Source organism: Podarcis melisellensis (genome assembly GCF_964234715.1).
Source record: "Podarcis melisellensis genome assembly, chromosome: 7".
Lineage (NCBI taxonomy): Eukaryota > Metazoa > Chordata > Lepidosauria > Squamata > Lacertidae > Podarcis > Podarcis melisellensis.
The window spans coordinates 32,511,273-32,526,999 of NC_138539.1; the positions used below are offsets into that span (position 1 = coordinate 32,511,273).

Genomic DNA, 15,727 nt, shown 5'->3' on the forward strand with positions numbered 1-15,727 from the left:
TTACTTTCTACTTAGGTATATAAAATGGTAGTAAATATGTCTTATCATGAATTGTGTATGCATTCCATGCACCACAAAGACAAAATAAACAACTAAGTCTCAGGAACTGTGTTTATGGATTATTATTTTTTAAAACAGTGCTTCGTTATCTAGAAAAAACTTAGTAAGAGCCATTTTATTAAATTATTTTACATACAAATTCAGCCAGCTGTGTGAGACTTTCACAGCCCATATGAAGAATATTTAACATGCTCACAGTATCTGTTGGTTCACTTCCAGACCAGGACGTCAGTTGGAGTAACTTAACATTTTCTTTCTTTTCTTTTGCTATTTCCCTGAAGAGGAATCATAGAAATTTGGAGTTGGAAGGGACCACTAGCGTCATCTAGGCCCAACCCTCTGCAATGCAGGAATCTTTTTGTCCAATGTGGGGCTTGAGCCCACAATGCTGAGAATAAGTATCTCATGCTCTACTGACTGACCTATCCCAGAATAACAAATAAGACAATATTGATCCTTGTGCTTAAATGGCATGCAGTAGTATCACCAGCATAATGCCTGCAGCTACCAGTACTTCATGTGGCGCCTCAGTATGAATCTTCTTAAAATTCCACAATGCATGCGAGACTTATTTCTTCTTCCTGCTGAGTTCCTGTTTGCACTGGTTTAGCCTCTTCTACACTGAGCACGTCCCTTTTACACTTGGAAACCCAGCCTTCCTTCTATTCTGAACAGGATTGGTGCAAAGAGCTTCTCTCTCTGAGAGAACATGACAATGGCTGCTGTAGATGCCTTTTTTGCATTGATGGGGTGGCTGGTAGGGGTGGGCATGCCCACACCATTTTGTGGTAGTCTTATTTGTTTAGATGTAGCAACCATTTTGTGTTATGCCACAGCAGCGTTTTGTGACTAGCACCCACAGCACTTCCTCAAAATTCCAATCATGGTCACTGGTCAAAAATGGTTGGTGACTCCTGGCCTACGATTTCCAAAATATACAGGGCTGGCATCAGGTTTCAGGAGTGGATCCCTCAACTGTAGCTGGTCCCTCACTTTAAGGGTATAGCTGGTGGAGATGGTCCAGTGGTGAATGGGTGCTCACATGGCTGGTCTCACTGGCATGGCCACCATTTGAATTTCACCAGAATGCAGTATCAGTGCTGACGGCCATGCCGGGCCCATGCCAGTGCAATCTCACTTACTTTGATTTATCCACAATGCAGTGCCTGTGAATTATGCAACAGCACTGCATTGTGGGGAAATTACGATGACAGTCTTGAGCCTGTGCTGAGCCACAAAAAAGTTAATGGGGGCCTACAGGCCCAGGGCCAGCTGTGGTAGTGGGTCCCGATCCACTGCCTCAGAAGGCCCCGGCCTTTTGCCTTCAGGCACTTTCCTGAAACTCTGTAAGCTGTGCTGAGCTAAACGGAAGCATGCGAAATGCACTGTAGAAGAGGCACCTCTCCTCCTATCCTCTTTACCTCCTACCCAAGACTCCTGTCCCTCCTGCCCTCATTTTAATATCCACCAACTACCACACCTCCTCCTGTTTGTATATGTTTCACATATGTATATCTTACTTCTCCAATGAATGCCATAAGATAGCAAACTGATTTTAACAAAAACTGTTGAGCATACTGAGCATCACAGCAATCCCACTAACTACCAAGGGAATCTTCTGTATAATTGCTATGCATAAGGTTGATTGGGTGTTACTTAATAGTGTTTTTATGAACAATGCAATGAAATTACACCTGAGAGATGTAACTGCTTCCAGTCACTAGAAATAGAAAATCTGATGGAGCTTATGGTTAGCATTTTAACAGCAACAGATAATAGTGTATATTCAATTTTCTGTATTTAGTTTCACATTTAGGAACTGAGCTAAATGGCCTCATTCAATACAGCTTCATGATGATGAGCTTAGGTCCTAGCTATCTGAAAGACCGAATTCCCTCATACAAACCTGCCCATGCTTTGGGATCTTCAAGGATGGTCCTTCTCTTGGTGCCACCCAGTGCTTTTTTTCAGCCGGAACTCGCCGGAACTCGGTCCCAGCATATTTTTTTCTAGGAAAAAAAGCACTGGTCCCACCATTCTCACAGGAACACTTGGTGGGGACACAGGAGAGAAGTTGATTGGGTCCCTCCTTGCTGTCCTATCAGCAAGTGAAGACCTTGTTCCAACAGGCTTCTATGAACTGACTGCTTTTAATTAAAGGGCTAGTGCCTTATTGTAATTATTGATATGTTTTAAACAGATGTGATACATAGCTTTAATTCCATTTTGTATTTTAATGATGGATTTTTCTATATTTTTAGTGGTTCTTGTTTTTCTCCATAAGCCGCCCTGAGTCCTGTCAGGAACAAATGCAGGGTATAGATATATAATAAATCTGAAGCCATACAAAGTTAGATCCTTTGTACTGTTTTGCCTGCTTTCTTTATATCATCAACTGTAACCTCACTCCATGTGCCCATTTTTCTCCCTGGGTCCCAGAATTCTCCTTATAGTTTGGCTGGTTATATCTTCATATGTATATTTTATACTTTGTGTCTTCTGATTAAACCATGAACAAACCTTGGTTGTAGCCCATAGTTTGTTTGGGCATAGCACTAAGCCAAACAATGGCTTAGCACCTGGCAATCGCAAAGGAGGGAGAGGAGAGAGGCAGTCACAAATTTCTCACTAAGCACCAGCATGTGTGCTCATTCCCTCCAAGCCATAGCGTGGCTTAATGTTAATTATGAACCCAACTTCCTGTGAACGTAGAGAAAAAGGAACAATGGAAGTCCTATTAACTTGCTAAAAATTCAAATATTACGACTGGAAGTCGTGAGGCTCTAAAGAGGCAGGGAGGTAAAGTGGATAATAATGGTGTGAATGTATATTATTAAATGGAAAAGAAATAAAAATTATATATATAAAATTCAAATATTACAAAAACATTAAACAGCAATCGCTCTAATTCTATGGCTTAATAAGTTGAAGTAATGTTCAATCTGTCTAAATAGTTCTTTGTCTTCAAGTTCCATCAAGCAAACGTTTGAATTTTGTATCAGGTACGTACTCGATTGCAGTCAGAGCTATATTTATGGACAGATTTCAGTATGAAAAATTGCTCCCTTTATAATGGATTTATAATGGAAATGCAGACACTACTCTGCCCATTCCAAGGCAAACTGTGCTGCTAGAATATTTATTACATTCATTTTGTAGCTATGCAACTGCAAGCCTCAGTTTTAAATGAAAGAGAGCGTTCCTGACCTGTGTGATACATGAGGTGTATCTGATTTTAAAACACAACTTCTGAGTGCCCATTTTACTTAAAAGGATTGTTCTTGGACAATAATGTGAACTCTACACTATATCAAATGAAGAAATTAGTCCACAAATGAAAGCATTTATTTCTTTTGGTGTACGACCATTGTCAGTTATTCTGAGTTATGCATCTACCTTTGCCCCTTAACACTTGCTGGATCCAATGATTTGAGAGGTCTGGCACCCAGTTTAACACACCAAGCCTTGATTAAATTCCAACAGTTGCTAGATCCAAGAATTAGAAGTCTGGCACCCACAAACTCAGAAGCAATTATATTTTATGCTTCTAACCTGACCTAGAACTGGCAACAATGGAAGATGGGATAGAACTCTTTAAGATATAGCCACACCCACATTGCAGCTGCTAACGATAAAGTGCACATATATATTTGTGTGTGCTGAAGACAGGAGACACAAATTACCATGAAGAAAATCCAATATTCATATGAAATGATCATGCTTGATTATCCTATTTTTAGAAAGGTGTCAAGAAAGAAGTACTAAGCATTTATAGCTCAGTCAGTGCAACAAACTACAATACTGTATCAGCAAATGTAGAGATTGAGACAATTAGAATACAAAGAACAAACTGAACAGCGTTCATATTTACATAAAATCTCTAAAAAGGCTCTTTTGTTGCCTAGTCCAACATTTTTAGTATCTATCGCATTTATCAACCTGCTCCAATCCACTACATAGACAGGTAAAAACAACAACTACATATGCAGATTCATATACGAACAGTGTAATACCTCTCTGGTTTCTGTTTTATATTTCTCAGTGCCCAGGTCCCCTCATGTTTTCTCTGAAGCATTTCCTTTTGCAATCCTTGGGCACTCTCCACCTATGGCTTCTGAACAATACCTCTTCGATTACAGTTCATTCTGTCTTAAATGAAAATATGGAGCAGGTATGCACAAATAGTGACCTGTTCAGCCTGTGCTGGGCCATATTTTCTTTATTGTTTTTCATCTTTTCTGTCATATGCTCTGAATAACTGATCCTCTATAACTAGATTTTTTTTTTCTGGACAGAAGTCAATAGTTAAGTCATACAGCTGAAATTGGGAAAGAGTCTCTGGATCCCAGAAAAGGTGCCTGCTAATTCTTTATTGGTAACAGATACTGGGCACTTGTGGTCAGTTTCTACAACAACACTGACTTTCCAAAAACAAATGTATTGAACTTTTTACAGCTATATATAAAAGTCAAAGATTTCTATCTGTCTATATTGACACTTGGTATGAAGGCTCTAAAAACATATGCCACGTCTTTATGTTGCTTTATATATTTGCAATAGCATTTTCCAATTTTGTCTTGATACATCATGGACAATTTTGCTTGTCTCTTAATAGCAAATAGTTTAGTATGTGAGCTGTGTTGATTGATATATAAATTCTTTCTTTTTTCCTGTCCTTTCTGTGCATTCTGTTTAAAGTTCTGTAGGGGTTTCGGGAGGGTTATGGTACAATGTATTTATGTTTATGTTTTTAAATGTAAATTGTTTGGAGACCTTTGGATAGTAAGTGACTAACAAGTCTTATATTATAAAAAAGTAACAGCATCTAGGTCACCCTCTATTAGTTTTAGCCAGGTCATTGCAGCTGCTGACACTTTTTGATTATTTTGCCTAACCTGACACATCAATCTTATATTAAGATTTACATTTTTAAAAAATTAGGGATTATTGCTTACCTATATGAGTATAAATATTAGATCCAGTTCAAAGAGAAATCCAGAAGGCTTCTGATACTACCCTTACATATATTTGTTTTCTTCTTTTCTCCTTTAGGAGAAGCTCAGAGAGATCATTTGGGCAAGACTTTTTAAAGAAATACTAGCTCCTTAAGAACATTTAGAAAACTTCTGAAATGTGTTCTTGCATGTTACATTTAGCACTATTGTATAAATAAATAATAAATCATTTTATAAAATAAACTAAATTTTCATAAAGAACTTGCAAGTAATTTGATAAAATATTTTATATCCATATAATACTTGTTAGGGGCCCACACAAAATACAGATGTACATTCTTTAATCTCACACATTCTACTTAACACAAGCAACTTGAAGGCTTACTTAGCTACTGGGTTATGAGAACTTATCTGTAAGAAGCATACAGTGATAAGCTAGTCATCTAGACCTTCCATTAAGCCTTTGTCTCGTATCAAGGTTAATCAGAATATGCCAAAGCAATAGGCCTGTTCAGGATAATCAAGACAGTTATAATAATATTTTAGGCAGGAATTTCAGATTATCCGTATTTACCAGACCAACTTTGGCCACAAACAATGAGAATGTCTTCTATGTAAGCAGTGCTTTTTTCCCCACAGGAGTACTCAAGGGTATGCATACCACCACCTTTTTTTCTAGAAGAAAAGCACTGGTTAAAAATGTGGCACTTAATATAACAACTTCATTGTGAGTGCCAGCACCTTTTTGTCTAGAAGAAAAGAACTGTGTGTAAATATTATTGCATAAATAAAGATTTTGCCAAGAGCAAAGTCATCAATGGCGGGGTTTAAAGATACTAAAATACTTTGTATATATTCACAAAGAAACTCAAAACACAAATGGGAAATATGCTGTATTTTGGGGGGGAAATGGAATAAGAGGGGCAAAATCGACTGATTTTTTAAAGTACTCCAGATTTCCCATTTGTGTTTTGAATGTCTTTGTAAACGTATATAAAGAAAGTATTTTAGTTTCTTCAAACCACATAGGTGATTCTTTAAAGAACCAGAGGAATCATTTACCAAATAAGAAACAGTCAGTTGTGTAGTTTGGGAAGTGACTAATCAAGTAGCCACAACAGCTGTTCTTTAAAGAGATTTTCTGTCACGCAAAATGTTCTCATAAAGCCAACATGTCAACAAAATGCTGAAAGGACACACACATTGATACTTTTGCTGGTTATAAACTTAAAGTGCATTAGAGAATTAACTTAATGAAGGAAACATTCTCCCCCTCCCCATTTCAATGCAAAGCAAAGCAAACAGGGACAATTTACTTTCAGGGAGGGGGGAAGTATGTGCAACCTTTCCACTATGCCATAATGCATTAGATACTGATCACATTCCTTTTCATGAGTTTTAAAAATTCACTTATCAGGACAGTGATTCTAACTATGCAGACTGTATTCCTGTACACTGCTGTTTAGACTATCCATTAAAAGCAATTAGTTCACTGAGAAGGTCAACACATGCCCTCCTGTGACCACCTAACCAAGTTGAAGCATTAGAAACTCTCTTGATATAACGCTGCCAGTCTTGAAAATGGAATATTGAAACAAAATAAGGTCCTGGAGGACATTCTGAAAATGAACGCTCCTCCCACATTGTTCATTGGCCAGACATCTCTTACATAAATAACTTTCGCATCAACATCAAGCATAACACAGCTTCGAGCAGCACTCCCCTACTGAATTATACGTAAGAAACAGCAGATGAAGAGTCAGATAGCTGTGTCTTGGGAGTTATTTGTGCAGAACTGAGACCTCTACCCCTGAAAACTTCTTTGAAAGGTAACGAAAATATTGCTTTTGCTAATCCAATAAGATGATCATGCATTGTATTTTGTATTTTTAAAAATATGTTTCTTCAACATCAACAAATGAAGAAATCTCTTAGCATTTGATGCTATTCTTTTCTTTAGAAGACACAGTCTACATCCCATTATGATCACATCATCGAGCTCTGAAAATATTTAAATGAATTCAGATCTCTTTGCTACAATTTTGCTGTTGCTTGTGTCTCTGTCCTCATTGTCTATCATCTCCCTTTTTGTTATCACTCCACGTGTGCCCATAATATCAGGCCACTTCATTCACTTCTTGCATTCTGCTCTTTGTGCCTTGTTCCATGATGCTGTTCATGCCAAGGAAAGGCCTTGCTACCTCTACATATTAAGCCAAAACCCTTCTTCATTTACACCTCTGTAAATACACCTTTGTAAATACACTCTGTAAATACACCTTTATTTTGCAAAGTGACTTTTGGATCACCAATTCACTCAGCGCTCTTTGGTTATTACCGTAACTTTCTTCTATACATTTGTTTTTCCCATCATATCCCTCTCCACCCCTTCATCCCATCTCTGACCAAACTTTTAACACTTTCTATTCCCATTCTTCTGGTCATGTTATAGAGACTGTAATCCTTTGGGGTTAGGAACTATATTGCTTGTTAATGCAGTATTGGAGTTCAGTTAATATTAAGTTTAAACCAATTAAGGGGTTTAAATTGTGAAAGTAATGCTAATCTACCTTCTCAAACTAAAGTAAGAATATTCTGCAACATTTATATTCTAATTTAGGTTGCTATTTTTGTATTACAGTTTTCTGTTAATACAGTGAGTGACTTCATTTTAGCATTGGCCAGACTGAAGGAAAAGTAGTATTTTCTATTTATAAAGTTCTTAGGTTACATAGAGGAGATTAAAATATTACTATCTTATTAAACCAGTTGTTTTTTTAAGGTGCATTTTAATCTGCTGAACTACTAAGAAATCCCCTATACCTAGACCAAGACAATGCAAAAACTGACTGTGCGGAAAGGTGACTGTGTGAGAATGTTCTATCATATTTCTGGAGAAGAATCCCAATTTGTCCAATAGAATATAAGGAGGAGGGAGGGAGGGAGGCTTAATGCCTTTGAGGAATCTCCTTCAGAAAATTATCATCCCTCATAGAGCACAGTGGGTGTTGTGAGTGAGCAGACATACGGGACACCCAAGCTGGAAGTATACTAGCCACATCATTGGATGCAACTTCACAAAGGCAAGTAGCATGGCATAAGGCTGAGGTTCTATGCTTGACATTGCCACATTGCTTAACTCAGCCCAGGCTGTGGAGTTGAATTGGGTCATGGGGTATGTGATGGCCATCAATGGCTTTAATGCCATTTGAGTGGCTTTCACACAGAGAGAATCTAGGGCACACTGCTGCCATCACCCCTGCAATGGGATATCATACACCTGTGCTCCAACGTCCCATCCCAAGCTACCTTGCATTTATTAACCCTGCTGAACGCCTTAGTGCCCTCTGATAATTGTGACGCAACAAAGCTGTGGTAAACAGTAACAATAAACCATCCCTCCCACGGAATCAACAATACAAATATCATAGGATTTTGAAACTGATTCTGCTAGTTCCAGCCCTATGTAAATTTCCTTCCTAGCCCTATCAACCAGCAGCTAACACTGGGTTCACATCAGTCCTGAGATTACTTCAATGTATGTTACAAGCTACAGCAAAAAGAGGTGCATAGGGATGGGCAGATTGGGAAGGAACTGGCTGTATCCTTAGGAGTAGGCACGCCTTGCAATCTTTCAGGTGGACCACATTCACCTTGGTGTCCCTCTGTCCCTCCCGCTCAGTTTTCTCCTGATTGGCTGGAAGCAGAGAGGCCAGCTGACATGATGGGCTGCAAGTGCAGTATTAGCTCTGCCCATCATCCCCTCCTCAGGAAGAAAGAGGACCTTCATGTGAAAATCAATTTTGTCACAGAATACAGTAAAAATAAATGGCAACATTCAAGTATCTAAGCATTACTGTATGCAAACTTCCACACTTATTATTCCCATTACGTAATAGATTCTGAAATTAATTGTCTATCTGCCATTGCTTTAGCCTAAGTAAGCATATCTTGATTATAGCTGCATCCTTTTACTCACCAAGGTGTCCCATGGAACTCAGTGAAGCTTACTTCTAAGTCGACATGCATAGGATCTGTCAGCTTCTTTTGTTTGGCAGGATTGTGTTCTTACTGTGAATACAGTTCATTTATTAAACAATCATATTTTCATTGAAGGTTTACTCTGTGGTTACCTTTAGTGAATCTTGCATATCTTAATGGGTCCATTGTTTTACATTAGCAAGCTCATATTGGCAAGAATGTGTATAAAAGTGTTTTCAGTCCACTCTGGGGAAAACAATACTGCCTACTTTTTGCCTGCTTATTTGAATTGGTTACTTATGTGAATCATTATGGGGAAACAGGAAACTATGGTCAGTAATATTACAAGTCTATTTCATTCCCCTTAGGAACTAATTCTTCACTATCTTTTTCCCCACATTCTCAGAATTTCCCCTTAATATTATTTCATGCTTCCAAACTCACACTGCTTTAAAAAGATGAAAATGCAATCAGCCTCAAAGAACAAACCAATACCATAAAATCCTGCTGTATTGTTTATTCTTTGGGGAACTTGGCTTCTCGTTAGATCAGTTGAACTAAAATATTAGCAATGCATAAAAGGTTGAAACTAAGATCTGTAACAGTAGCAGTCCTGTGCAGTTATTTCAACAGCATACAGTCTGTTCAATGCAAAACAAATCTGTTTGTAGAATGTACATGTTTATTTTTAATTGTCCGATCATATTTAAAGCCTTGAGATAGGATAGGTAACAATAAACATAAAAATATGTTTAAATTATAAATCTTATAACATCTCACTGAGGCTGCAATCCTACAGACTTCTGGAAGTAAGCTACTTTGAACTCAATGGAGCTTAGTTTTGAGCACTGGAAATCTTTCAAGACATCCTTGTGAATTAGAGGTGCCAGATTCCCCTAGTTCCTAATAGGTGTTAGGTTCAAGCCCCCTGAATCCAGCAGGAATTTAATGGCCAGAGTAGCCAGGCCAGCCTGATGATGGCAGCTAAGTATGAGTTGTTAACAATGGCAAGGTGATGAACCATTATTGTAACATTAAGAAAGCTGGGGCTCTGTGACAGACAGCTCTCCAGCTGTGAGTTATTTCGCAGGCCAAAGGCCAGAGTTTGAAAAAGAGTAGTTTCTTTTAGGATTGCGGCTGGCTAGGATGTGAGCTTGGGAGGAAAAGGTAACGGTCTATGAAATACAGCAAGCTGGAACAGAGCGACAGAGAGTGTCATGGCTAATTTCTGCTGACATCTAAGACTGAGGCCATGGGAAAGCAAGAACCCCTTGGAGGGTAGTGCTATGAGTCCCTCCACCACAGGCTCAGGTTGTAAATAAACCATATATCATAAAGACACCATTTCCAAACCTTGGGTAACCACCTGGACCCCTGGAATCTCACATCGCTCGGAGATTGGGGTGGTGCGCATCAATATATTGGGAAACATGCTGGCATATATTATGCTACTAGTAAAATAGAGCTGAGTGTTGGCAGCATAGTGATGACACCAAACCTCGTAGACCCAGATTACCTCCCACCAGTTTCATGTAGTTGTCCCATATTTAATTTTGTTTGTTCTGTCTTAGGATGTTCTTTTCTGGTAGGTGATAAATTTCATGGACCGAACTGTGGAGTTAATGATGTAAAAATATCTTTTTAGATCTTTCTAGTAAGCAGTGTGTCTTTGTACCACATTCCAGCTGAGTAATGTAGAAATACATCCATATTTATAGGAAGACGTATACAAATGTATCCTTTTCTCAGGGCATCTCAGGCCACCTGGGAAGAGACCGCTGCTTGGTGGTAGAGCACATGCTTTGCATGCAGAAAGTCTCAGGAGCTGTACAAAAAATTTCTGTGTTTTTTATTTTGGAAGCCAAATACCTCAGGACTGCATGGAAGAAGAGTGCATGAAGAAAGACGGCTTAACCCCTTCTCTCTAGTCATTTTTTCAGCTTCTTTTTCACCCATGGAGGTCTCCATCTCCTCTCCTCTTGTAGGTAAAAAGGCACCTTATAGAGGGTGATTTTAACCCAAAAATAACCTTTCCCTGCTTTGCCCAGGCTGAAAAATGCTAGAAGGATCAGAGAGCTCTGCTTAACATGTAACTTGAACATTACTTATAAAATTATGTCTGTGAAACTTCCCCAAACTGGGATAGGGACTGGATAGCTTTAGCCCCCTGTAATCAAAACCATGGAAAATTCCTTATGCCTTCCTCGGTGCAGATAGCACATCATTACTCAGTGAGGCAAAGTTGGTCAGAGCTGTTACCACTGACTATTGGCTGGGTATACACTCTGCAAATTTATACTGTGTATGTAGTCACCTTTACATGGGAAGAAGACTGAAGCAGCAGCAAAGTCTTGCATAACCTTTAAAGGTCAAAACATAGTTGTAGGAGAAGTTTGGATTTAAAAAATGTTTGTGTGGTGTACGTGCCTGTTTTTGATTGGAAGTAGAGAAGAAATGGTTCCTCTTTAGCAGGGGTAGGCAACCTAATGCCCGTGGGCCGGATGTGGCCCAATAGCCTTCTCAATCCAGCCCGCAGATGGTCCAGGAATCAGCATGTTTTTACATTAGTAGAATGTGTCCTTTTATTTAAAATGCATCTCTGGGTTATATGTGGGGCCTGCCTGGTGTTTTTACATGAGCAGAATGTGTGCTTTTATTTAAAATGCATCTCTGGGTTATTTGTGGGGCACAGAAATTTGTTCATCCCCCCCAAAAAAAATAGTCCGGCCCACCACATGGTCTAAGGGATGGTGGACTGGCCCATGGCTGAAAAAAGTTGCTGACCCCTGCTCTTCAGCACTGTTTCCCAGATAAATAGCACACTCTTGAACATGCCATGAGCCCCTGCAGTGGAAATAAAAATACAAGCACGTGTGGATATAATCAGTGCTATTTTTCTACAAAAAAAGGTGCCGGAACTCACCATGAACACCTCCCTTGTTCTCTTATAATGGCAATGAGAGCTGGACATATAAAATTGGCACTTAACTTGAGAGCTGCTGGAACTCACTTCCAGCTGGGAAAAAAGCCCTGGACATAATAAAGTCATAGAGGGCAGAATTCTGAAGGAACCATAGTTTTGTGTTCATGGTGACGTATTTACAGTACAGTGTCTGCTACTGCTGCTGCTGGACAGAAGAGATTTGTTTTCCCAGCTTCAATAATAAATTCTACATAATGTTATGTGCCAGTCCAATCTCTGAGTGGGAAGACACTCCAGGGGTTCCAAGCATTTTCCACAGTTTGACTTCGTTGGAATGATGGTCAACACAGTACAGTACAGTGTCTTTAGGATGTGAGGTTTCATTTACACATATATAGAACCTGAGTGTAGAATGGAGGAGTTGAGAGCATTAACAAGATCTTTGAGGGTTTATTTTAAAAAAATCAAGCAGTGTATAAATTTTATAAAATATTTTTTTTCACCTACCCACTTCATGTCCAGCCCTATCACTTAGTTGTAGCTATTGCAACCCAGCTCATTCTTTCCTATCCCACTGCCCTCAAGTCTTCTGTTTGCTAGGAAAACCATACCCTGTTATTTCCTTCAACCTTCCCTTATAAAATGGGCAAGCATTAGGCAGTTTTTCTTTTTTAAAAAAATTCTTTTTACTAAAGCTGTAGATTAACATTATAGGTATATTTCAAACTTTTTTGTTGTTTAATTACAATGAGAATATTCTTCTGGTGTTTCTAGAGTGCCGTACCAAATAATTCCCTTGCTAGTTTTATTTTCTAAAAAATTAAGTTTACTTTTTAAATAGCTGCTTGTGTTATTTATAATTATGTGGTTTTTACAGTTTACATTCTGGGTTGGTTTGGTCCCCGTGAGGGGTTTGTTAACCGTTCAGCCTTAGGCTGTATCTTCTTCAGGACATATAAAATTGGCACTTAAAAAGTAAATAGGTTGTTAATAGCTATTCAGTGCTTTATATAATAAATGGGAAACATACTAGGCTGACGGTGTTTAGGTTCTTTTGGCCTTGCGAGGGCAGTGGGGTACCCGCAAATTTCTGAGTACCAGCCTAAATGGTCTTGCTCGTTCCTGAGGAGAAGCAGCAGCAGCAGCAGCACAAAAGCGTCTGTCTGAGTGGGGACGTCGCCACATCGACCCCACGGCGGACAGCCGAGAGGGGCCCCACTCCTCGGCTGAGGCGCCAATTTCCTTCCTCGGCGGTCGAGCCTTGTTCTAGCGGAGGCCGCTTCAGCCTCCAGAGGCGAGCGCACCGGCGCCGCGCTGTTCCTCCGGCGAGACCCCTCAGGCCACCGCCCCCGCCCCCGCCCCTGTTCTGGCCGCTCTCCCTCAACTCCGGAGGCGGGAATCTCTTCCACGAGCCCGCCGCTCGCTCGCGGCCTTTCCTCACGCCTCTTCCTCGTGCAGCCGGCTCCGCCTGACGACGCCCCATTCGCGCCTCCTCTTTTGTGGGTGGGAGCACCTCGCCCGTCCCTCCTCCTCCTGCTCTCTCGGGCCGGGCTTTCCCCTGCACACATGGCTCCTTCTGGTGTCTCCCACAGGTCGCCGCGGGAGACGGACTGGCAGCGAGACCATGAGGCGCGCCTTCCTGAAGCTGTTCCAGTCCGGGCAGAGCAAGCAGGACACCTGCTACGAAGGGGTCGTGTGCGAAGCTGACGCCGCCTCGGTCGCCTCGCAGGATGTGTTTAAGGTAAAGCGGCTGGCGCCGCGCGAGTTCGGCGGGACTTAAAGTCCAGGTTAAAGGGGGTATAAGATTGCAGCCTGAAGCAGCCGCGCATCGCGGAGCTACCTGGAGCAGGTATGAAGTGTCTTCAGATCTGTGCTTCTGGGGAAATCCTGTTATGGAGTGTCTGGGTCCTTGGTTTGTGAGCCTCTTTTCCTGCAGGATTAACCAGGGAGTAAGATCCGTCGAAAATTCAACAGGCCAAAGTTTTCCTTTTAGTGCACCTCCATACTGGCAGACTCTGTACCTGTTGAATCTCTTCCTGGTAAACAGACAAAGTGATGGTCCAAAGGCAGTTTCAATACCCTGGCCAAGAAGTCCAGGATGCTGAAAACTCAGCTCTTAAAATGATGCATGTATTAGGAATGTACTTGTATCTGGGATCTAAAACTTCTCTAAAATCTCCTTTGGGACAGAATGTTGGAATAGGTTACCTTTTACAATTCTATGGTTCTTCTAAAAAACAACAACCCCTGTTTATGTAGAATTCAGAAGAATGGATGAGAATGGAATGAATTTGTAGGATGTTTTGAGTTCAGTTTATGTAGTTTAAAAAGCACACGTTTTAAGGGTTACTTGTTGCTACTCTGTTTTGTGTTGCCTTTAACAGCAATAGCACAACTAGCTCAAATTAATCTGGTAATTTCCTATGACTCACAAGCATCAGATATGCTGATATTGTAAAAAGTTTTAATCTTTTCGCTGGCCTTGATCCAAAGGTTAATATAGGTCTTAGGACCTCTCTGCATGTGGAAAAAAACAAAAAACAAAGCACGCAACAGATCCCCCCCCCCCAATATATTTATCATGTCCACACTCTGGTTCATATGGCATAATGTACTATTCCCATGTAATGAATGCAAGTAGCATTGCTGGAGAGAAAATAGCCATATTCTTTGATGCTATCTCTTGATTTAAAAATTATGTTGTAGAGTGAGTAAGCACCACACTATGATATTTTCAGAGCTAATACAGCTCAATCAATTGAGCCAAAACTAGAACCCTGCATTTGCTGTCCTGTGAGCCTGGAGGAAAAGTTGTCCCCTGAACAAAGATAAGTGGGATAGAATCATAGACTTGTAGAGTTGGAAGGGGTCATCTAGTCCACCCCCTGCAATGAAGGAATCACAGCTAAAAAATCCCTGACAGATGACCATCCAACCTCTGTTTAAAAACCTCCAGTGAAAAAGAGCCCAACATCCTCCAAGGTAGTCGGTTCTACTGTTCCAACAGCTCTTGCTGTCAGAAAGTTCTTCCTAATGTTTAGTCAGAATCTCCTTTCTTGTCATTTGAATTCATTGGTTTGGGTCTTCCCCTCCGGAGCAGCAGAAAACAAGCTTTCTGCATCTTCCATGTGACAGCCCTTTAGATATATTAGGCAAAACATATCTGTCAGGGAACTGCCATCGGAGCCAGAGGGAGAGGGAGGGCTCCAGAGGGGTTCCGGAGAGCGTCACGGGAGGTAGAGAAGCAGCCCATCTTCTGGGGAAGGAAATCAGCGTAGCACCAGTGGAGAAGGGGGGCAGATGGGGGAATCGGCGAGGTGGCTCCATGACTCCTCGCCGGAGACCAGCGGGGAGAGCATGGGTCCTCCGCTGCCCACACCCTCCCTGCGCAGAAGGCTTCTGCGCAGGGAGAGTAGGCGGAGACTAGGCGTCAAAGAGCTTCTTTGCTGGAAGAAGTTCAAGAAACGCCCACTGACGGATTCTGCCAGTGATTGAGACAGCCACGGGTGAGTGGCTGTCCGGATAGAAAGGGTTCACTCAGGCGACCCAGCCAGGTGTGGCGCCGATTTACGCACAAGCAACCCCTAGAACCATTACAATATCCAACTCCTTCAACCATTCCTCATAAGTCTTGGTTTCCGCACCTTTTATCATCTTGGCCACCCTCTTCTGCACTCTCCTTCATTAGATTAAAAGATGATTCATACAAATGTAATCCAATTTTGTTAACTTTTAGCTTCTGGCTCTACTAGATTAAAAGCAATTAGCATGCAGGTGCCAAGGTATCCTGAAAACAAACAGCCAGCCA

At 40.8% G+C, this 15,727-nt stretch overlaps 2 protein-coding genes across 2 annotated transcripts in view; one reads left to right on the forward strand and one right to left on the reverse strand.

The window, feature by feature from the left end:
* The window catches only part of KCNB2 (potassium voltage-gated channel subfamily B member 2), a 239,838-nt gene extending 226,852 nt beyond the window's left edge, over positions 1–12,986 (reverse strand). The window contains exons 1-2 of the mRNA XM_081919706.1: positions 12,950–12,986; positions 8,995–9,086 (exon numbers count right to left, since the gene is read on the reverse strand). The gene's annotated coding sequence lies outside the window, so the exon portion shown is untranslated. The remainder of the gene's footprint in view (positions 1–8,994; positions 9,087–12,949) is intronic.
* A 39-nt stretch (positions 12,987–13,025) lies between these two features.
* The window catches only part of TRPA1 (transient receptor potential cation channel subfamily A member 1), a gene marked incomplete at its 5' end in the record, with an annotated part of 28,626 nt that continues 25,924 nt past the window's right edge, over positions 13,026–15,727 (forward strand). Inside the window, 3 exon segments of the mRNA XM_081919099.1 lie at positions 13,026–13,223; positions 13,225–13,341; positions 13,343–13,660. Coding sequence (XP_081775225.1) covers positions 13,026–13,223; positions 13,225–13,341; positions 13,343–13,660 — 633 coding nt within the window.